This window comes from Symphalangus syndactylus, chromosome 20 (genome assembly GCF_028878055.3).
Source record: "Symphalangus syndactylus isolate Jambi chromosome 20, NHGRI_mSymSyn1-v2.1_pri, whole genome shotgun sequence".
NCBI classification, from domain to species: Eukaryota; Metazoa; Chordata; class Mammalia; order Primates; family Hylobatidae; genus Symphalangus; species Symphalangus syndactylus.
Window position 1 is genome coordinate 28865722 of NC_072442.2, and position 22525 is coordinate 28888246.

The following is a 22525-nucleotide window of genomic DNA, read 5'->3' on the forward strand; positions in this document are numbered from 1 at the left end:
TGACCAGGCTGGTTGCGAATTCCTGAAGCTGAGGTTTTCTTACTGGCACAAATCTATCCTGACAGCAGAGGTGGTCCTTTTTCAGATGCCATCCAGGAAAGCAGAGAGTGTGACATCAGAACTCTAATAAAACCTCTTCTGGTGGGGAGCAGGGAGCAGAGATGAAAGCACTTTTGAATTTTCCAGTAGGGAAAAAGGTTTGTTCCTTAATTAGAGGTAGTCTGGGAAATGCTAGCACTTGTGCAGGTGCCCCAGGAGAGTTGGAAAAGCTTAGTTCTGTGCTCATTGTGATACCGTAGTCCCCCTGCCTTGGGTAGCTAATGTAGCATACCAGCTGGCGTTAGGAAAACTAGCTAAAGCTCACAGAGAGGCTCTGCCGAAGTGATCGATCTTTCTCTGTAATGTCTATAACTCATTTGGCCTGCTCCAGGTTACTACTTGATTCTCTTAGCAGTTAAGAGTTGAATTCTGGCTGGGTGCGGTGGCTCAAGCCTGTAATCCCAGCACTTTGGGAGGCCGAGGCGGGTGGATCACAAGGTCAGGAGATCGAAACCATCCTGGCTAACACAGTGAAACCCCGTCTCTACTAAAAATACAAAAAAATTAGCCGGGCGAGGTGGCGGGCGCCTGTAGTCCCAGCTACTCAGGAGGCTGAGGCAGGAGAATGGTGTGAACCCTGGGGGGCGGAGCCTGCAGTGAGCCGAGATCGCGCCACTGCACTCCAGCCTGGGTGACAGCGAGACTCCGTCTCAAAAAAAAAAAAAAAAAAAGAGTTGAATTCTGAAACACTTTCAGAGAGTAGTGCTAGTGTTGATTTCTGGATCTAATTCTGGAAATACCAGCTGTAAAATTATATTGGAATTTACATTTAAGAAAAAGTCAGACCCCAGTCAATTCAGTCCAGGGAAAATAAAAACAAAAGAAAAATAGAAAAAGCCAGATGATAATCAAAAGGTGTGGGTAGTTTGAAGCTTTTAAATAAAACGCCTTTACTCAGCCGCCAGGCCTCTGGAAGATTCCTTTATTCTGACATCTCTGCTTTCTAGAATATGTTGTGGGGAGAGGTTGTTTCATTCTTGTTTCATCACAACCCTCATGACCTTGCCACAGTCTGAGCTCATTCCGTACCTTTTCTACCCTAGCAGGATCTGATTCTTGATGTCAGTGAAACTGGTCAAGGGGCTTGTGGACTTTCTTAGTACTGGAGGAAGTGACAAATGGATCCCAGAATTCTTTTTTTTTTTTTTTTTTTTTTTTTGAGACAGAGGCTTGCTGTGTCACCCAGGCTGGAGTGGAGTGGCGTGATCTTGGCTCACTGCAACCTCCACCGTCTGGGCCCAGGTGATTGTCCTGCCTCAGCCTCTCGAGTAGCTGGGATTACAGGCACATGCCACCATGCCCGGCTAATTTTGTATTTTTCATAGAGACGGAGTTTTGCCATGTTGGCCAGGCTGGTCTCAAACTCCTGACCTAATGTGATCCTCCACCTTGGCCTCTCAAAGTGCTCAGATTACAGGCGTGAGCCACTATGCCTGGTTGGATCCCAGAATTCTTTTTTTTTTTTTTTTTTTTTTGAGACAGAGTTTTGCTCTTATTGCCCAGGCTGGAGCGCAATGACATGATCTAAGCTCTTTGCAACCTCCACCTGCCAGGTTCAAGCAATTCTCCTGTCTCAGCCTGTCGAGTAGCTGGGATTACAGGCACCCGCCACCACTCCCGGCTAATTTTTTGTATTTTTTTAGTAGAGACAGTGTTTCACCACGTTGACCAGTCTGGTCCTGAACTCCTGACCTCAGGTAATGCACCCACCTTGGCCTCCCAGAGTGCTGGGGATTACAGGCATGAGCCATCACATCCGCCCTGGATCCCAGAATTCTTAAAGCAAGGGTCACAAATTATGGGCTGTAATCTTAGCAGTTCGTTTCATGCCAGTGAGAGCTCTAGAGTATTCTAGACTTGTGGAAGTTTCTTCTTGGGACTGTAGTCACGGAGGACCCCAAGCTCTGTTTCTTACTGGTTCACTCCTTCCTGCCCAAACCAAAAGTTGACTTTCTGGAGTCTGCTGAATTCACCTCTTATCTTTACTTTTTTGTTTGCTATCAATAAATTCATTAATGCCTCTTTGCCATAGTTTAGCAGTTTTTTCTTTTGTTTTGAGACGGAGTCTCGCTTTGTCACCGAGGCTGGAGTGCAGTGGCGTGATCTCGGCTCACTGCAGCCTCCGCCTCCCCAGTTCAAGCGATTCTCCTGCCTCAGCCTCCTGAGTAGCTGGGACCTCAGGCGTCCACCGCCACGCCCAGCTAATTTTTCTATTTTTAGTAGAGACAGGGTTTCACCATATTGGCCAGGCTGGTCTCGAACTCCTGACCTTGTGATCTGCCCACCTTGGCCTCCCAAAGTGCTGGGATTACAGACGTGAGCCACTGCGTGCAGCCCTAGCTGGTTTAATTCTCTCTGTTCTTTCTATTGAAATCCAAAGGTGTGGTTGAAGGGGCAGTATGGTTTTTTTTTTTTTTTTTTTTGAGACGGAGTCTCGCTCTGTCGCCCAGGCTGGAGTGCAGTGGCGCGATCTCGGCTCACTGCAAGCTCCGCCTCCCGGGTTCAAGCCATTCTCCTGCCTCAGCCTCTCCGAGTAGCTGGGACTACAGGCGCCCGCCACCGCGCCCGGCTAATTTTTTGTATTTTTAGTAGAGACGGGGTTTCACCGTGTTAGCCAGGATGGTCTCGATCTCCTGACCTCGTGATCCGCCCACCTCGGCCTCCCAAAGTGCTGGGATTACAGGCGTGAGCCACTGTGCCCGGCCGAAGGGGCAGTATGTTACAGGTCCATCTCTTAGGATCCACATCTCCTACTCATCTCTTGGTTGCAGGTATCAGGATTTAATAGATATGAGATTGCAGTAATCATTCAAACACTGGCTCCTTCTGGATTCGTAAAGTTCCCTGAAGAAGGAGAAAAAAAGACAAAGATTGGTTCTTTCCAAAAAATACAGGAAAAAAAATGATATCTGCAAGAACACTGAGTGAAGGTGGTTTTGTATCCCCATCATCAGAGTATCAGCTATGCAGATGTGAACGTTTCTTAAGGTTGAGGTTTTTGGTTTATCAGTGATGTTTTCCCCTTATTTAAAAATTATTATTATTATTATTTTGAGACATAGTCTCGCTCTGTTGCCCAGACTGGAGCACAGTGGCGCGATCTTGGCTCACTGCAAGCTCTGCCTCCCGGGTTCATGCCATTCTCCTGCCTCAGCCTCCTGAGTAGCTGGGACTACAGGCGCCCGCCACCACACCTGGCTAATTTTTTGTATTTTTTAGTAGAGACGGGGTTTCACCGTGTTGGCCAGGCTGGTCTCAAACTCCTGACCTTGTGATCCGCCCACCTCGGCCTCCCAAAGTGCTGGGATTACAGGTTTGAGCCACCACGCCCAGCCAGTGTTGTTATTTTATATATGTTGTAAAATACTAAATATATGGTTTTCCTCTTGCTCTTGTTCACTTAACATTGATACACACTGAAAGGTAAAAATAAGACTAATCATAGTCTACCTTCCTCAGTTATTCCTGTAGGTGTGTATCGGCTTCCAAAATCATAAAAAGTGATATTCCAGATTCTGCAGTGTATGATTGAGGCCAACTGCAGAGTCCAAGAAAGCACTCTCTTATTTAGTGTGCTGAGTTTTCCTGTTCTTTTATAAAGCCTTCTATATGCTGTCTGACCTTGGATTTAGCAGTCTTTTCATTTACCTATCTTTCCCTTAGAAGGCCAAGATGGGACTCTCACTAGCTAGGGAGCATCATTGCACCCTCTCCTTTAAAAAAAAAAAATATATATATATATATATATATATATACACACACACACACACACACACATATATACACACATATATACACACACACATATATATATATAATTGCCTCTTAATCATAGACATTGTGACCCTTGGAACCTACTGAATGTACTATTCAAAATGGAAACTGATATGGCCCAGCACTGTGGTTCATGCCTGTAATCCCAGCACTTTGGGAGGCTGAGGCGGGCGGATCATGAGATCAGGAGATCAAGACCATCCTGGCTAACACAGTGAAACCCCATCTCTACTAAAAATACAAAAAATTAGCTGGGCATGGTGGCGGGTGCCTGTAGTCCCAGCCACTCTGGAGGCTGAGGCAGGAGAATGGCATGAACCTGGGAGGCGGAGCATGTAGTCAGCCAAGATGGCGCCACTGCACTCCAGCCTGGGCGAGAGAGACAGACTCCGTCTCAAAAAAAAAAAAAAAAAAAAAAAAAGCTGGGCATGGTGGTGCGTACCTGTAATCCCAGCTACTTGGGAGGTTGAGGCAGGAGAATCGCTTAAACGTGGGAGGTGGAGGTTGCAGTGAGCCAAGATGGCATTGCTGCACTCCAGCCTGGGTGATAGGCTGTCTGAAGAAAAAGGAAACTGATAGAGCCTGGAGTTGAAGAGTTAGCACAGGCTTTGGGAAAAGTCAAATCTGGGTTTCAGTCCTGGGCTCTGCCATCATTAATAGATTGACATATGTAGATTAAATGACAACCTCAAAAAATTAATAACCATCTGCCTTTTATATGGTCAACAGTTATTTATGGAGAGCCTAGTAAGTGTTAGTAGATGATGCTTTTCTAGATATAATAATGAACAAAACGAACCAAGGGTCTGTTCTTACGGAGTTTATATCCTAGTAGGGTGGAGAGAGATGGACATAAAACAGGTGGTAATGATGGTGGTAAAAAGTGAGGGAAATAGAGGAGTTAACAACAGGAAGGGCTACGTGCCTGGGGTTAATTGTGTGGGAGGAATTGTTGAGTTCAGGGTCTCAGGATAGATTTTAAAAGAAAAAAATGAGGGAAATAAGGATACTGTTTTAGACATGGAGGTCAAAGAAGCCCTCCCCTTAGGAAGTGACATTTAAGCAGAAACCTGAATGAAGTGAGGGAGTTAGAAAAATAAGTAGACATCTGGGGCAAGAACATTCCAGGCAGAGGGAATGGTAAGGACAAAGTCCTGAAGCGGTAGCGTGTTTGGCTCATCGAAGGAGCTGCAGGGAGACCATGGTGAGACCATGGTGGCTGGAAGTAAGTCAGCAAGAGAGGGCAGGGTAGGTCAGAAGGTGAGGTCAGAGAACCAGTAGTAATAGATCATGGAGGGCCTTGGGGTCCATGTTAGGATTTTGTATTTTATTCTGAGATGGAAAGTCATTAGAGATATTTGAGCTGCTCTGACTTACAGTTAACATAATTGGCCAGGCGTGGTGGCTCACGTCTGTAATCCCAGCACTTTGGGAGGCCGAGGCGGGTGGATCACGAGGTCAAGAGATCGAGATCATCCTGGCCAACACGGGGTGAAACCCGGTCTGGATCAGGCGCGGTGGCTCACGCCTGTAATCCCAGCACTTTGGGAGACCAAGGTGGGCGGGTCATGAGGTCAGGAGATTGAGACCATCCTGGCTAACACGGTGAAACCCCATCTCTACTAAAAATACAAAAAAAATTACCGGGCATGGTGGCAGGTGCCTGTAGTCCCAGCTACTCGGGAGGCTGAGGCAGGAGAATGGCGTGAACCCGGGAGCAGAGGTTGCAGTGAGCTGAGATCGCACCACTGCACTCCAGGCTGGGGGATAGAGCAAGACTCTGTCTCAAAAAAAAAAACAAAACGAATTAACATTGCTGAATAGAGAATAGATTGGGTGATAAAGGGTAAGTGTGGAACAGACCATTTAGAAGGCTAATAGTAATCCCAGCTAGAGCTGATGAGATGACAGGTGAAGTTTGTTACCTATTTCCAAGGCTGGAGAGACTCAATTAAGAAAACACCACTAAAGCCTCTCATACAGCCCATTTCACAGTTTTAGCTCCCAGTACTTGTTAATTCCCTTCCTTTCCTTAGAGTTTGCCTTCAGCTGTGTTAGGATCTTAAGGGAGAAGTTATTATGTAAAGATCAGCATCCAGACCCCAACAGAAGTCTTTTTTTTTTTTTTTTCGAGACAAGAGTTTTACTCTTGTGGCCCGGGGCTGGAGTGCAGTGGCGTAGCCTCTGCTCACTGCAACCTCTGCCTTCTGGGTTCAAGCAGTTCTCCTACCTCAGCCTCCTGAGTAGCTGGGACTATAGGCATGCGCCACCACGCCCAGCTAATTTTGTATTTTTAGTAGAGACAGGGTTTCACCACGTTTGCCACGCTGGTCTCAAACTCCCGACCTCAGGTAATCTGCCCGCCTCGGCCTCCCAAAGTGCTGGGATTACAGGTGTGAGCCACCGCGCCCAGCCAAGACTTTTTTTTTTCTTAAGGCACTGAAGTTGGCTCACTGTGTTTGTTCTGTTTTCCCACCCACCAGAGACCTTAAAAAGACTGACGCTGTGCCAGAACTCTTGGACAGCTCTATTCTCATTAAGACATTCAATCTTCAGTTCTTTCTGCAGTTGCTATCTTAGACACAATTTGAGCAGCCTCTTTTACAAAGTGTCTTTTCAGCTACCTGGTCTTGGAAGCAGGAGCCCTCTGATACTCATCATGACAAGGTAGTTTAATATACCTGAGAGAGCCCTCTCAAGAAAATAAAGAGGTTTTTGTCGTCTTTGTTTAACTTTTGAGCTTTTCCCTCACTCCTTTTTTGCTGTGATCTAAAGCCATAATTTGCCACCTTGATTTCTGAAATATGGGAAAAGAAGTTTGTGTACTTATTTAGGAAAATCGTATTTCTGTTACATAAGGAGTTTGCATTGTTGACAGGGCTTCTTTCGCTACAGAAGGCCCCATCAATGTCTGCTTGCTTGGGCTGTGTATGTCTGGTTGGTAAACATCACTAATGAAACTCATGCCGTCTTGACATGTCAGGATCGCCTGCAGGAAGAGAGCTGCTGGCAGCCTATCATCTCCTTGCTTTAGTCTGGGAGCAGTGCATTTCTTTTGAGGGGGTTGGGGAGGTAGTTCAGGAGGTCTAATTGCATGTCAGGAAGGGTGAATCCCCAGAAATTTGCAAACAGAATTTGCTTTAACAGTGGTTAATTGTGCCTCCTAGGATGCTTTCCTCCTTCCATTTAAAAGTGAGTTCGGGCCGGGCGCGGTGGCTCACGCTTGTAATCCCAGCACTTTGGGAGGCCGAGGCGGGCGGATCACGAGGTCAGGAGATCGAGACCATGATGAAACCCCGTCTCTATTAAAAATACAAAAAATTAGCCGGGCGTGGTGGCGGGCGCCTGTAGTCCCAGCTACTCGGAGAGGCTGAGGCAGGAGAATGGCGTGAACCTGGGAGGCGGAGCTTGCAGTGAGCCGAGATGGCGCCACTGCACTCCAGCCTGGGCGACAGAGTGAGACTCCGTCTCAAAATAAATAAATAAATAAATAAATAAATAAAAGTGAGTTCAGCGGGGTGCGGTGGCTCATGACTGTAATCACAGCACTTTGGGAAGCTGAGGCGGGCGGACCACCTGTCAGGAGTTTGAGACCAGCCTGACCAACATGGTGAAACCCCATCTCTACTAAAAATACAAAAATTGGCTGGGCATGGTGGCATGCGCCTGTAATCTCAGCTACTAGAGAGGCTGAGGGACGAGAATCGCTTGAACCCAGGAGTCAAGGGTTGCAGTGAGCCAAAATTGTACCACTGCACTCCAGCCTAGGCGACAGCAAAACTGTCTCAAATAAATAAATAAATAAATAAATAAATAAAAGTAAGTTCATGGCCGGGTGTGGTGGCTCACACCTGTAATCCCAGCACTTTGGGAGGCCAAGGTGGGCAGATCAACTGAGGTCAGGAGTTCGAGACCAGCCTGGCCAACATATGGTGAAACCCCGTCTCTACTAAAAATACAAAGAAATTAGCCAGGCATGGTGGCGAGCGCCTTTAATCCCAGCTACTCGGGAGGCTGAGGCAGGAGAATCGCTTGAACCTGGGAGGCAGAGGTTGCAGTGAGCCAAGATCGCGCCATGGCACTCCAGCCTGGGCAACAAGAGTGAAACTCCGTCTCAAAAAAATCAAAATAAAAGTGGGTTCATATTACTGGCTCACAAGTCAGACATTGGGTACCTTTGCAATCATATAATGTGCTGCTTTTGAAAATGTCTGGCTGGTCTCCAACCAGGCCTATAAATGGGCTGGCTGAGCCAGGCCCTATGAGGGCCCATTCTCTTCAGGAATACTGAGACATTACAAATGCACCTGTACTTTCCAGTTGTATGAATAGGTGCTTTCCAGTTTTATTTCTCCCACCCATACATCTGTGGTAACTGAAAAATCATTTTAACCATAGTGATATTTGACAGCAAATTGTCATCACAGATAAAGATGTAAGTATATTTTCAAACACACTGCTAATTAAATTGCTTTATCTGTCTAAACTTGGGCCTCGTGCTAGTCATGTCCAGTGTTCCTACTCTCTTCTTTGAATGAGTTGCCTTGTGTTTCATGACCTTGTTTTTGTTCATTACAGTGTGAGCCACTGCCCCATGGTGTGTTGATGCCGGTCTGCCATGCTAGCCTGTCTACCAGGGCCAGGTGACCTGTCCTTTCAGCTTCTTTCTCACACGCAGATGAACACTGGACTTCAGAAATGTAAGTAATCTGGATCCTAGGGAGCATGTGTGATTCTTTGTTTTTGTCTCTACATTTGGGCTGTCCCTGAAGCACATCTGGGGTACACTGACCTTGAATTTTGACACCTTTCTTTTTTTTTTTTTTTTTAAGACGAAGTCTTGCTCTTGCCACCCAGGCTGGAGTGCAATGATGCGATCTTGATCGGCTCACTGCAACCTCTCCCTCCCAGGTCAAGCAATTCTCTTGCCTCAGCCTCCTGAGTAGCTGGGATTACAAATGCCCACCACCATGCCTGGCTAATTTTCTATTTTTAGTAGAGATAGGGTTTCACCATGTTGGTCAGGCTGGTCTCAAACTCCTGATCTCAGGTGGTCCCCCTAACTTGGCCTCCCAAAGTGCTGGGATTACAGGTGTGAGCCGCTGTGTCCAGCCATTAGAGGTCTGCTTAAATTCTGTAATTCCTCAATGTATCTCAATTTTAATTGTTGCTGATAGCTTTATGTTGAACAACAAAACTATAAAGAGCTTCAGAGGAAATATATATATATATATCACCCTTGTAAAAGGTGTTTCAGTTTGAACCTTCATGGGGAATTGAATGAAAACTCACAGTCCAGATTACTTACTATATCTCTGAAATAAACTATTTATGCTGTTCTCTTGTTTTGAACTCTCTTAGTAGTCGACCATGGAAACAGACAGTTCCCTTTGGCTTTGCTGCCTGCCTTCTGAGTCAGTGTGAATTTAGTTCGCAGGAAGTCAGGGAGCTTTTGCCCTCGGAAGAGATGGAGAGCTAGCTTTCTCAGTCTCTCTGGCCATTTTCCTGCTAATACACTTCCCAGAAGACTGAGCCTTTGAAAACTGTTAGATGCTTGTCTTAACTTTCTGGAATTGGGGTTTTATACTTCATATTTTCCCAGACTCCTTACTACCTTCTCTCCCTGTAATACATGATCTGCAAGGAAAATATTCTATTCTTGGCACATTACCATGTATAGTATCTTCAGGTGTAAAAACAGCCCTACATTTGGAATAGACCTTCCATTCAGAGCACAAAGGGGAAATCAGTGAGGTGGCTACGCTTCCCTTTGATAGAAAAGGTGCTTCAGCACCTTAACTGAACCCCTTATGACAGGGGTTAACAAACTTTTTCTGTAAAGCCCAGAGAGCCAATAATTTAAGCTTTGTGGGCCATGTGGTCTCTGTTGCATCTACTCAACTCTGGCGTTGTGTAGGGCAAAGGCAGCCACAGACAATAAACAAATGAGGGTGTCTGTGTTCCAATGAAACTTTTTTACAAAAAAACAGCAACTGGACCAGGCACGCAGGCTGTCATTTGCCAGCCCCTGCCCTGTGAGATCATCATCAGAAGTTAAAAATGGTCCAGCCTTTGGACTTCATTTCTTTGAGGGAGCATAAGACTCAGAGCCTGGCTAGTTCTGGAATTTGGCCAGCGAATCCAGCTCTATGTAATAACAGCTGAAGGTGGTAGTCCTCCTTCTACAGTTGCCTGACACAATAAGGCAAGCTCTGCTATAGCTTTCTCAACCCAGCCTTTATCTTAATAAGTGATGATTGGGTGATGAAGTTGTTATGTTATACTCTCTGGTCATCCACATCAGCATCCTAACTGCATTATGCCTATTTCTGGGCTTCTGGGGACACAACTGGAGAGGGAACGTACTTAGAGGCATGCAATAAGATGACAAAGGGAAGCTTGCTTTGTTCTGGGTTCCTTAACGCACTCTGACAGCTTTACCCAAAGATGTGATATCAAGGGAAAAGCCATTTGGAGGACAGGCAAATTGGCAGCTTTATCTTGGTGTTCACTTTATTTTATTATTTATTTATTTATTTTTTAGATAGAGTTTTGCTCTTGTTGCCTAGCTGGAGTGCAATGGCGTGATCTTGGCTCAACGCAGCCTCCGCCTCCTGAGTTCAAGCGATTCTCTACCTCAGCCTCCTGAGTAGCTGGGATTACAGGCATGCACCACCACGCCCAGCTAATTTTGTATTTTCAGTAGAGACAGGATTTCTTCATGTTGGTCAGGCTGGTCTCGAACTCCCGACTTCAGGTGATCCGCCCATCTCAGCCTCTCAAAGTGCTGGGATTACAGGCGTGAGCCACCACACCCAGCCCACTTTATTTTATTTTATTATTTTGAGGCAGACTTTTGCTCTCGTCGCCCAGGCTGAAGTGCAGTGGCACAATCTTGGCTCACTGCAACCTCTGCCTCCCAAGTTCAAGTGATTCTCCCGCCTCAGTCTCGAGTAGTGGGATTACAGGCATGCGCCACCACGCCCGGCTAATTTTGTATTTTTAGTAGAGACAGGGTTTCTCCATGTTGGTCAGGCTGGTCTTGAACTCCCAACCTCAGGTAATCCACCCACCTCGGCCTCCCAAAGTGCTGGGATTACAGGCGTGAGCCACCATGCCTGGCCCTTTTTTTTTTTTTTTTTTTTTTGAGATGGAGTCTCCCTCTGTCGCCCAGACTGGAGTGCAGTGGCGTAATCTCGGTTCACTGCAACCTCCATCTCCCGGGTTCAAGCAGTTCTCCTGCCTCAGTCTCTCGAGTAGCTCAGATTACAGGCATGCGCCACCGGAAATTTTTTCTTTCTTAATCCTAAACCTCTGCTCTGTATTTCTCCTTCTCAGGATCACAGTATAGTAGTGGCTCTGTAAATATTTACTGTTTGAATGGCTGATAAAAGGTCCTTGGTCCTTAAACCATCTTTAGATAACAACTTTGACCTCCTTCCATGGCAGAGCACTGGGGCTCCGGGGACAAATGCCAAAATTACCTTCTTTCACTGCTTCTTTATATGCATATCTGCCCCCTAGTGGAGGGGTCTGGAAATGGCAGATTGACCCAATGACTGGATAAACTCATAGAAATAATAGCTAACATTTGTCAAGTTGCTACCATGTGCCAGGCACTATATTGAATATTTTCACATATGTTCTCACTCATTCCTCAGAAATTCCATATGGAAGACTCTCTTGCCTTTGTCACAAGGATAAGGTATAGAGGGTTTGTCACTTGCCAATGCCACATGACTGTCCTGTGACTGGCCCACCCTCAGCTCAGACTCCGAAATCTGTGTTTGAACACATTGCCTGTGCCTCTCTGCCTGCAGATAGAGGTTCCTGTTGCCTATGCCACCTGTGCCCTCTGACCTTCAAAATAGAAGGATGAACAGAGAGGTCTCCATTGGGAGGACCGAATTTCAGGCAGAAAATTGCCTCCAGTCCATCCTGGAATAGACAGCAGTGCTTTCTGTTACATTTAACTCTCAGGCTGAAGGCCAGGTTGTCCTGCAATTGGGACTTCCTTAGTCAGTTTTCTTTGTGTTGCCTGTGGTCAGACTCAGCCACATCTGCTATCCTTGAATAGTAACTATTGACCATCATAGTTCCTGTTCACATAGCATTTTCTTTTTTTTTTTTTTTTTTTGAGACGGAGTCTCGCTCTGTCACCCAGGCTGGAGTGCAGTGGCACAATCTCGGCTCACTGCAAGCTCCGCCTCCCGGGTTCACGCCATTCTCCTGCCTCAGCCTCTCCGAGTAGCTGGGACTACAGGCGCCCGCCACCATGCCCGGCTAATTTTTTGTATTTTTAGTAGAGACGGGGTTTCACCGTGGTCTCGATCTCCTGACCTCATGATCCGCCCGCCTCGGCCTCCCAAAGTGCTGGGATTACAAGCGTGAGCCACCGCGCCCGGCAGCATTTTCATTGAAATGAAAATGCTCATTTAGTGAAAATGTTCATTGACTCTCTCGATCTTAGTAATTCTGTGAAGTAGGAGAGCAGAATTCATCCCTGTTGATAATTGAGGAATGACAGGCTCTCAGTATGGGCAAATGATGAAGCTAGTACTTGAATACAGGTTTCTCTAACCCTTTACAAACTACAGACTTCCTATTCCCTACATTGTCTATGTCTCTATTAATGACACTATTGGTATAAGCTATTTAAGTAAGTCGCTTACAAAGCTGTGGTATCTGTGTTGGCTGTGTAGTTACGGAAATACATTACAGAAGAAAATAAGTAGTCAGGGTGCTTGTGTGGGGGCTGTGATAAGTGTTGAGAAAACTTTTTTTTTTTTTTTTTTTTTTTTTTGAGACGGAGTCTTACTCTGTCACCCAGGTTGGAGTGCAGTGGTGCGATCTTGGCTCACTGCAACCCCCACCTCCTGGGTTTAAGCAATTCCCTGCCTCAGCCTCCCGAGTAGCTGGGATTACAGGTGCCTGCCACCATGCCTGGCTAATTTTTTGTATTTTTTTAGTAGAGACGGGGTTTCTCCATCTTGGCCAGGCTGGTCTTGAACTCCTGACCTCGTGATCCACCTACCTCGGCCTCCCAAAATGCTGGGATTACAGGCGTGAGCCACCATGCCCAGCTGAGAAAACTTTTTTTTTTTTTTTTTTTTTGAGATGGAGTCTCGCTCTGTCACCCAGGCTGGAAGTGCAATGGTGCAATCTTGGCTCACTGCAACCTCCACCTGCCAGGTTCAAGCAATTCTCCTGCCTCAGCCTCCCAAGTAGCTGGGACTACAGGTGCGCTCCACCATCCCTGGCTAATTTTTTGTATTTTTAGTAGAGACAGTGTTTCACCATGCGGGGCAGGCTGGTCTCGAACTCCTGACCTCATGATCCACCCGCCTCGGCCTCCCAAAGTGCCGGGGGATTACAGGCGTGAGCCACGGTGCCCAGCAGAAAACTTTTTTTTTTTTTTTTTTTTTGAGAGTTAGGCTTGTCTGGTATGTGAGGTAGATGGTGCTGTATTCCCAGAATGATACCCCTTTTTTGTTCAATACACTGTACTCATCTTTGGGGTTCTTCCTTAACAAAGCTACTGTAACCTTGTGGCCACCCTCCCTACCCTCATTTCACTTTATTTCTGAATCCTTTGACAGCCCTCTTCACCGCTGTCAGTATCAGTGGAGGCAGGACAAAGAAAACTAATCAATGTGGATTAAGTGTCCCCTAACATACTCCTGAATGAGGTCAAGCTTCCCCCTTGCCTCTGCTAGAAAAAAACCTCACAGTTGGTACTAACTTGGAACAAAGGGACTCTTCTATTCATCAAGGTACTATACAACTTGGGATTTCAAGGAGAGAAGCCCACCAGCATGGAGGTGGGCTAGGTTTAAAGCACTGTGCTAGGAGTATTATATGAGATTATGACCAATAAGACACATAGGTACAGTGATTGACCAAGGCAGCTTCTATTGGAATTCTGATGTCTTGAGTTTAGGGACTTTCTCTCAATCAGTGATCCCAGACTTTTTTGCCAGTATTTGAAAGCACAGACCTGTTTTGGGGGGTGGGGATGCCTGGCCCTTTTTGCCCAGATCTGCTTGTGAGCATGGGCCCAAATCTCTCTGCCCCTCCTGACTTGAGCTTTTTTTTCCTGCTTCCCAGAGCAGGAGTTGCTAACCAGCATTATCACCAAACAAAGGTAGCTGTACCCATTTTCCTTCTAATATGCTCATTAGCCTACCTTTGTTCTAGGTGATGCCCAGTGACGTGACTTTGAATAGGGTCTCCTTTGGGCCAAGGCTACCTGAGGCCACAAGCTGGGCATTCAGTCAGATTAGTCGTTGGCCTATCCTCCTGCCTTTTGCAAGAGGAGGAAGTAAGGAGAGAGTCAGCTAGCTGAGCCTGGGCTTCCTGCCAAGCCAATTCTGCTTTGGGCAGTCTGTGTACTCATTCAGCAAGCATTTATTAGGCACCTTTTGTGTATACTCAGGGGAGACCCTGCCTCAGAGACGGAGAGAGTAGAGCAGAGCCCCGTTGCAGGAGCTTGGCATCCTTAAAGAGCCCTTGTTCTCGGAACCTTTTCCTTTTTGACTGGAAGCCGGACATCCGCTGAGCCCCCTGATGGGAGGCAACAGGAGATGGGAACAAAGAGACTGTTAACATTAATGAGGCACACCAAGTGGGCATTTCCGCAGTCTCCAAAGGAAGGCAGGTTTTTCCTCTTTCTTTTTGGAAAATGACAGCTGACATGGACCAAATACAGACTATTTTTGGCTCTCAGGACTGAAAGGACTGAAAGATGCTCTGAATCCTTTCTTCTCAATTCCCTCCCTGCTGCCCTGTCATTATTATCTTCCTTCTCAAGCAAATAAATAAAGCCTTTGATCCTCACCCAGTCAGGCATAGAGTAAACTGTAAACAAAAGTGAACTTGTGACATGGGGAAGGGGAGAGATGTTGGCAGCTTATTCCTCTGCTCCTGAAAGGAAGCATTCTATCTACTGTTCCAGGGTGCCCACCCAGTGGGCAAAGCCCCCCAGCTGCCAAGATGCAAGGGAAAGCTGATCCCTCATTGGTCCCTGCAGACTGAAGAGTCGTAGCTCTGGGCACCCTCTAGACTGAAGGGCCACCATGGCCTTGACAAGGAGCTTTGCTTAGAACCTACCCGCAAGCCACATGGGCTGGTAGAGTTCCAGACCCTGCATTTCCCTCCTTTTTTTTTTTCTTTTTCTTTTTCTGAGTTGGAGTCTTGCTCTGTCGCCCAGGCTGGAGTGCAACGGTGCAATGTCGGCTCACTGCAACCTCCGCCTCCTGGGTTCAAGCAATTCTCCTGCCTCAGCCTCCCAAGTAGCTAGGATTACAGGTGCCTGCCATCACACCTGGCTAACTTCTTGTATTTTTAGTAGAGACGGGGTTTTGCCATGTTGTCCAGGCTGGTCTTGAGCTCCTGACCTCAGGTGATCCACCCACCTTGGCCTCCCAAAATGCTGGGATTTACAAGCGTAAGCCATGGCACCCAGTGACCTTGCATTTCTATGTAGGGGGAGAACTCTCGGTCTCCTGAGAATTGACCAAATTCTGGTTCTCCAAGATATGAGACTTCGAAAGATGCTTTGCTGTTCTGATCTCTACTTACCTCATTTATAAAATGTAAATGATGATAGTGCCTGCTTCTAGAGCAATAGTGAAGATTCATTGAGATGGCCTGTCACCTGGCAGAAGGCCTGGCCCACTATAAGCACTTACTGAACATTAGCAGTGCTTGTTAATGTGAAGACTGAAGCTGGGTCTCGAATGAAGGCTACAGATGACAATCTAGTCACTTCCCCACCCCACCCCAGCCCCTCAAAAGGGGGAATCTAGAAGGGCTGGTTGCCTTGGCACTGATGAGCTCCCTTTCCCTCTTTGCTCTCCTTCCCATTCTCTCTCTCTAGGGGACACTACACAGAAAATGAGAACTGCTCACTATCCTACCCCAGCCGAATTGGATGCGTATGCTAAGAAGGTCGCAAACAACCCACTGACTATAAAAATCTTCCCCAACAGTGTGAAGGTTCCCCAGCGGAAACACGTTCGTCGTACTGTGAACGGCCTCGACACATCAGCCCAGCGCTACAGCCCCTACCCGACACAGGCTGCCACCAAGGCAGGCCTGCTTGCCATTGTCAAAGTGCCAGCCAAAAGCATACTCAAGGACTTTGACGGCACCCGAGCCCGGTTGCTCCCTGAGGCCATCATGAACCCCCCAGTGGCACCCTATGCTACTGTGGCACCCAGCACTTTAGCCCACCCCCAGACCCAGGCTCTGGCCCGCCAGCAGGCCCTGCAGCATGCACAGACCCTGGCCCATGCCCCTCCCCAGACGCTGCAGCACCCTCAGGGTATCCCGCCACCCCAGGCACTGTCCCACCCTCAGAGCCTCCAGCAGCCTCAGGGCCTGGGCCACCCTCAGCCCATGGCCCAAACCCAGGGCTTGGTCCACCCTCAGGCCCTGGCTCACCAGGGTCTCCAGCACCCCCACAATCCCTTGCTGCATGGAGGCCGGAAGATGCCAGACTCAGATGCCCCCCCGAATGTGACCGTGTCTACCTCAACTATCCCCCTTTCAATGGCGGCCACTCTGCAGCACAGCCAGCCCCCGGACCTGAGTAGCATCGTGCACCAGATCAACCAGTTTTGCCAGACGAGGGCAGGCATCAGCACTACCTCAGTGTGTGAGGGCCAGATCGCCAACCCCAGCCCCATTAGTCGCAGTCTGCTTATCAATGCAAGCACCCGGGTGTCGACCCACAGCGTCCCCACACCAATGCCTTCATGTGTGGTCAATCCCATGGAGCACACCCATGCGGCCACCGCCGCGTTGCCTGCTGCAGGTCCTGTCAACCTGCCCACAGGCATCTCTCGCGTCCCCACTGGCTACCCTAGCGACCTCAAGCCAGTCACCTGGAACCAGCACCAGCTGGCCCACCTACAGCAGATGTGCAGCGAGGCTAGTGGGACGCCAGCCCCTGGCCTGACAGGCAAGCATGCGGCAGGACGCGAGTTGGCAGGGCCTGGCTTTGTGGGCAAGGCCCCTGCCTACCCGCAGGAACTCTGCCTGGCGCAGTCCTTCCATCTGAAGCCACCCCTGGAAAAGCCGACCCCATCCCCACCAGTCAACGGCATGGCAGCCCCATTGGCCTACCCCAATGGTCACTACTTCCAACCCCTGTGGAACAACATTCTGCCCACTCCCAATAGCGACAGCTCGGGGTCTCAGGACCTCGCCATGCCGTTCCACGGTGGGCAGCCCACAGGTGCACCCCTCGACTGTGCGACAGCTCCCGGGGCCCACTACCGAGCAGGGACCGGGGGCGGTCCAGTGGCAAGCCAGAACAGCTTGATGCAAACAGTGGATTACCTAAGTGGGGATTTCCAACAGGCCTGCTTCCGAGAACAGAGCCTGGCCATGCTGAGCAAGGCCCACCGAGCCCCTGGCAACCGAGCCCCCGATCCCACAGAGAGTCGAAGTCTTCATATTCAGCACCCAGGGTATAGATAGGTAGCCCTGCTGCCCTCCACGTGCAACACATCATACATCACCCTCCTAGGTTTAGTCTTTTAAGTAACTGGATAGTTTCAAAGTTTCACTGCTCCAGTGTGATCATTCTTAGATGTCTAAGGGAATTTGGTGGGATCTAAGTGGGGACAGAAGGGGTCCTCTCATCCTCCCCTTCAGCAACTTTTGGTTTTATGTTAGAACCTAACCCCAAGCCCAGGCTTTTCTCTCCACTGACTGCCTGTCAGCTAGTCTCTCCACCTTGGCCTTTTCCAGCCAGCTCCCACCCATCTTTTCTTGAATTTTTTCCTGTTTCCCTTAGGACGACTGAGGTGTGGGCTGAGGGAATGCCCTAGTTGAGGTAGTATAGGTGCTCAGGCCCCTAATCCAGACCTCTACCTGTTGCTACCCCCTTCCCCTCCCCCCAGGACTAAGAAGCAAGATTTCCCAGGTGCTCTGAAAGCTAATTACTTACTCATGGAAAGATCTCAAATCAAAGCTGACCCAGTCTTCATATCCTTCAAGTTCCTTTCCATTCCTCAAGGCTTTGTTTTGTGTCTATATTGATCCCACAGCCACTGCACTTGCCCTCGCCACACTTGATCTCAAGGGCACCTTGGAAGTATTTGACCATTTCTTGAGATACGGGGGAAAAACGTCTTTGTATAGGCATCTTGGTTCCGGACTCCCCTTTCCAAACCTACTAATACAGTGACTTCAGCATACCCAAGATCCCTTTCTCACTGTTGCCTGTCCCCTAACTCACCTGCCCATAGCCCCTATCCTTTCCCCCTCAACAAAAACAAAATCTACCTTACTTGAGGAATTAGGTAGGTAAGGAATGATCACATTGGAGTTTGGGATTAAAAACACCAAAAAAAAAAAAAAAATGCATTTGGTTCTCTCTACACTGGCTAAGAATATTGCTCTACACTGTAAGTTTTAAATGTTACGTTTCTGTATGAATGTAGTGTGGGTTTGAGTAGCATTGTGTGTGAGTGGCCCCACAGGTACATTCACCCTCTAGTGCAGCCCCTCAGTTTAATGAAGGAAAAAAAACAAACACAAAGCCTTAAGCTCTTTGAATACTTCCTTTACCAAATGAGCATGGTTCTAACACCTGGAGATGGGCCTACATTGGAAACAGCCCCTCCTGCCCTCTGTCCATTCTTAGAGCATACCTTCATCCACTCCATGCTCAGCACGTCTCATCCCAAGTGACAATTAGTTGGCTAGAAACACTTCTGTAATTTTAAACTTAGATTGTTTTGTTATAAGTTTTTGCACCATTCTGTTAAAGATGCAGAATTGGGCTTTTTTATTTTTTACAGATGAAATAAGCCCTTACCTTTCCTCTTGTCTCTGGAGAATGTCAGCTGATGGTTCTTACTTAAGGTTTTGCATTTTGTTCACTATCCACTTCTGTTCGTTACCCAGAAGTTCTCTAGTGATCTGAAGCAATGTGACTGAAGACCAGTTTTAAGTTATGTGTTGGCAAGTTGCCTTATATTTAAAAGGAAAAAAAAAAAAAAGCCTGATTGTGTTATGCCAAATGATAGCAACATGAAGTCCTAATTTATTGTTACCAATTGTTTTCCTGCCGTCTGTGAACACTGTTACCTCCCTGTCCTGATCCCCCAGGAGCACCTGCAGCTTCTGACTCAATGCCTTCTCCCAAGGTGTTGGCCGCCATCTCACCCAGGGCCCTCTTCCAGTTCCTGCTTTTCTGAGTCAGATTTAAAGAGCACCACTGTCTTCCCCCTATCCCTTGCTTGATCTCCAAAGCAGATATTTTTGCTGTATTTTTTTTTTCCTCCCCAATACCTCTCCCTGAAAGGTGAGCTGCCATTTTAGGAAATTGGACCAGACACCAACTTGGGGGCTTTAAGTCAAACAACCTCAAACCCATCTCTTCCTGTGTAGGGGTGCAAGCCTCTGAAGCTCTCACTCCCACCCCTAGTCTGCATGGAAAATGTACTGTGATCCCCCTGCCCCCAACTGCCCTCGCCTTTGGTGTGAGATGTTCCTTCTTTCGGAGTTCAGCCTGAGTCCCTCTCTCCTCTGCCAGCCAACCCCCAGCCAGCAATAAGGGTCCAAGCCAGGGCCTCCTCTCCACACTCCCTGTCTCCATCCTACACTACCCCAGGGAATACCTGGATTCCCCACTCTATCCACATACTGTAGCATTCATTCTCCATCTCTCTCACCTCACCTGTGGTGGTTTATGGGTGTGATGGGGTTTTTAAGATTATTATAAACCAGTAAAAATAAGAAAACCTCGCTTTCTGACCTTGTTCTGTTCGTTTAGTGCTGTGAATGTTTGAGGTAATTTTTTCTTACAACAGTTTCTAACATACCTCACTTAGTAGGAGTAAGGGGGACTATATGCATCCCACCCAGAAGCCGCCTCCAAATCTATTATTTAAGGCCAGGTGCTATGGTGATTGTAGACAGTTCTTCAATGAAACCCTGGAGACAGGGTACCCGGCTGACAGGCCCTCTCCCTGGGCAGGGCTGCTGTGGGCTTACTGTGAAGTTTGAGGATAAGTGTGGTTTGCTGTCCCTCACCGGAGGCCCAAAAGTTCCTGCCACTTGCACTCCAAGGGCCGTAAGTCATTAAGAAATGGGGATCTGGTGGTTTTGTTTGAGGTGAAGTCTCACTCTGTCCCAGGCTGGAGTCCAATGGCACGATCTTGGCTCGCTGCAACCTCCACTTCCCAGGTTCAAGCGATTCTCCTGTCTCAGCCTCGTGAGTAGCTGGGATTACAGTTGCCTGCCACCACGCCCAGCTAATTTTTTGTATATTAGTAGAGATGGGGTTTCACCGTGTTGGCCAGGCTGGTCTCAAACTCCCAACCTCAAGTGATCCACCTGCCTCGGCCTCCCAAAGTGCTGAGATTACAGGCGTGAGCCACCATGCCCAGCCAAGAAATGGGGATTTGTTAATAACCCAACCTAAAACTTCAAACCTGCCTTCTCCCACTTCCAACACTTTGGAAATTCTGAGGGCCTCTGACAGAGGTGAAGGTGATAGGCACTGTTATCTGCAATGTAACTGGCTCCTCTTGGTGATTACAGTTTTCTTATGTTGAATTTTGGATAACTTTATTTTTTTTTGTCTGCAGAGGAAAAAAATAAAATAAGTGATTGCGGCCGGGCACAGTGGCTCATGCCCATAATCCCAGCACTTTGGGAGGCCAAAGCAGGTGGATCATCTGAGGTCAGGAGTTCAAGACCAACCTGACAAACATGGGAAAACCCAGTCTCTACTAACAATACAAAAATTAGCAGGCCAGGCACAGTGGCTCACGCCTGTAATCCCAGCACTTTGGGAGGCTGAGGTGGGTGGATCACGAGGTCAGGAGATCGAGACCACGGTGAAACCCCGTTTACTAAAAATACAAAAAATTAGCCAGGCGCGGTGGCGGGCGCCTGTAGTCCCAGCTACTCCGGAGGGGAGGGCTGAGACAGGAGAATGGCGTGAACCCGGGAGGCGGAGCTTGCAGTGAGCCAAGATCGCGCCACTGCACTCCAGCCTGGGCAACAGAGCGAGACTCCAGAGACTCCATCTCAAAAAAAAAAAAAAAAAGATTAGCTGGGTGTGGTGCCACCCGCCTGTAATTCCAGCTAGTCAGGAGGGTGAGACAGGAGAATCGCTTGAACCCGGGAGGCGGAGGTTGCAGTGAGCCGAGATTATGCCACTGCACGCCAGCCTGGGCGACAGAGTGAGACTCTGTCTCAGAAAAAAAAAAAAAAAAAATGAAGTTACCCTCCTCTTCTGCTGAGCTTGGGTTTGAGCTAAGATGTAATGGAGGGAAAAGCTGATTCTGGCTCAGTGCGGTGGCTCATGCCTGTAATCCTAGCTCTGGGTGGCTGAAGTGGATTGCTTGTGCCCAGGGGTGAGACCCTGTCTCTTCAAAAAATTGTAAAAAGTTGGGTGTGTAGGCCGGGTGCAATGGCTTACGCCTGTAATCCCAGCACTTTGGGAGGCTGGGGCAGGCGGATCACCTGAAGTTGGGAGTTCGAGACCGGCCTGACCAACATGGAGAAACCTTGTCTCTATTAAAAATACAAAATTAGCCGGGTGTGGTGGCGCATGCCTGTAATCCTAGCTACTCGGGAGACTGAGGCAGGAGAGTTGCTTGAACCTGGGAGGTGGAGGTTGCAGTGAGCCGAGATCGTGCCATTGCACTCCAGCCTGGGCAACGAGAGTGAAACTCCGTCTCAAAAAAAAAAAAAAAAAAATTGGGTGTGACAGCACATACCTGTAGTCCCAGCTACTTGGGAGGCTGAAGTGGTAGGATTCCTCAAGCCCGAGAGTTTATGGCTGCAGTGCCAGTATCTGGGTGACAGGAGTGAGACCTCCATCTCTAAATGAAAAAATAAATATTTTTTTTTTAAAAGAAAACTGAGGCTGGGTGCAGTGGCTCACACCTGTAATCCCAGCACTTTGGGAGGCTGAGGCCAGCCGGATCACCTAAGTTCAGGAGTTCGAGACCAGCCTGGCCAACATGGTGAAAACCCGTCTCTACTAAAAATACAAAAATTAGCCAGGCGTGGCAGCAGGTGCCTGTAGTCCCAGCTACTCAGGAGGCTGAGGCACGAGAATCACTTGAACCCGGGAGGCAGAGGTTGCAGTGAGCCAAGATCGCGCCACTGCACTCCAGCCTGGACGACAAGAGCAAAAACTCCATCAAAAAAAATAAGATTGAGGCTTGGCACGGTGGCTCCCCTCTGTAATTCCAGCACTTTGGGAAGCCGAGGCCAGCCGGATCACCTAAGGTCAGGAGTTTGAGACCAGCCTGGCCAACATGGTGAAACCCCGTCTCTACTAAAAATACAAAAATTAGCCAGGCGTGGTGGCAGGGGCCTGTAATCCCAGCTACTTGGGAGGCTGAGGCAGGAGAATCGCTTGTGAACCCGGGAGGCAGAGGTTGCAGTGAGCTGAATTCATGCCACTACACTCCAGCCTGGGCAAAAAGAGTGAGACTCCGTCTCAAAAAAAAAAAAATTATATATATATATAATCTATCTTTTTTTTTTTTTTTTTTTTTTTTTTTTTTTTTTTTGAGACGGAGTCTTTCTCTGTCCCCCAGGCTGGAGTGCAGTGGCGCGATCTCGGCTCACCACAACCTCCACCTCCTGGGTTCACGCCATTCTCCTGCCTCAG

The 22525-nt window shown here is 48.0% G+C and overlaps 1 protein-coding gene across 8 annotated transcripts in view; it reads left to right on the top strand.

The window, feature by feature from the left end:
* FAM222B (family with sequence similarity 222 member B) overlaps positions 1-19635 on the top strand; it is a 100655-nt gene extending 81020 nt beyond the window's left edge. For 7 of the 8 annotated variants that reach the window (XM_055256785.2, XM_055256784.2, XM_063628698.1 and 4 more), the window contains 2 exons: positions 8452-8573; positions 15752-19635. In XM_055256785.2, the coding sequence (XP_055112760.2) occupies positions 8492-8573; positions 15752-17358 (1689 nt within the window). In that variant the 5' untranslated portion in view covers positions 8452-8491 and the 3' untranslated portion in view covers positions 17359-19635. Of the gene's footprint in view, positions 1-8451; positions 8574-15751 lie in introns of those variants that run through there. The other variant, XM_055256789.2, reaches the window with a different exon arrangement.
* Positions 19636-22525: the final 2890 nt, after the last annotated feature.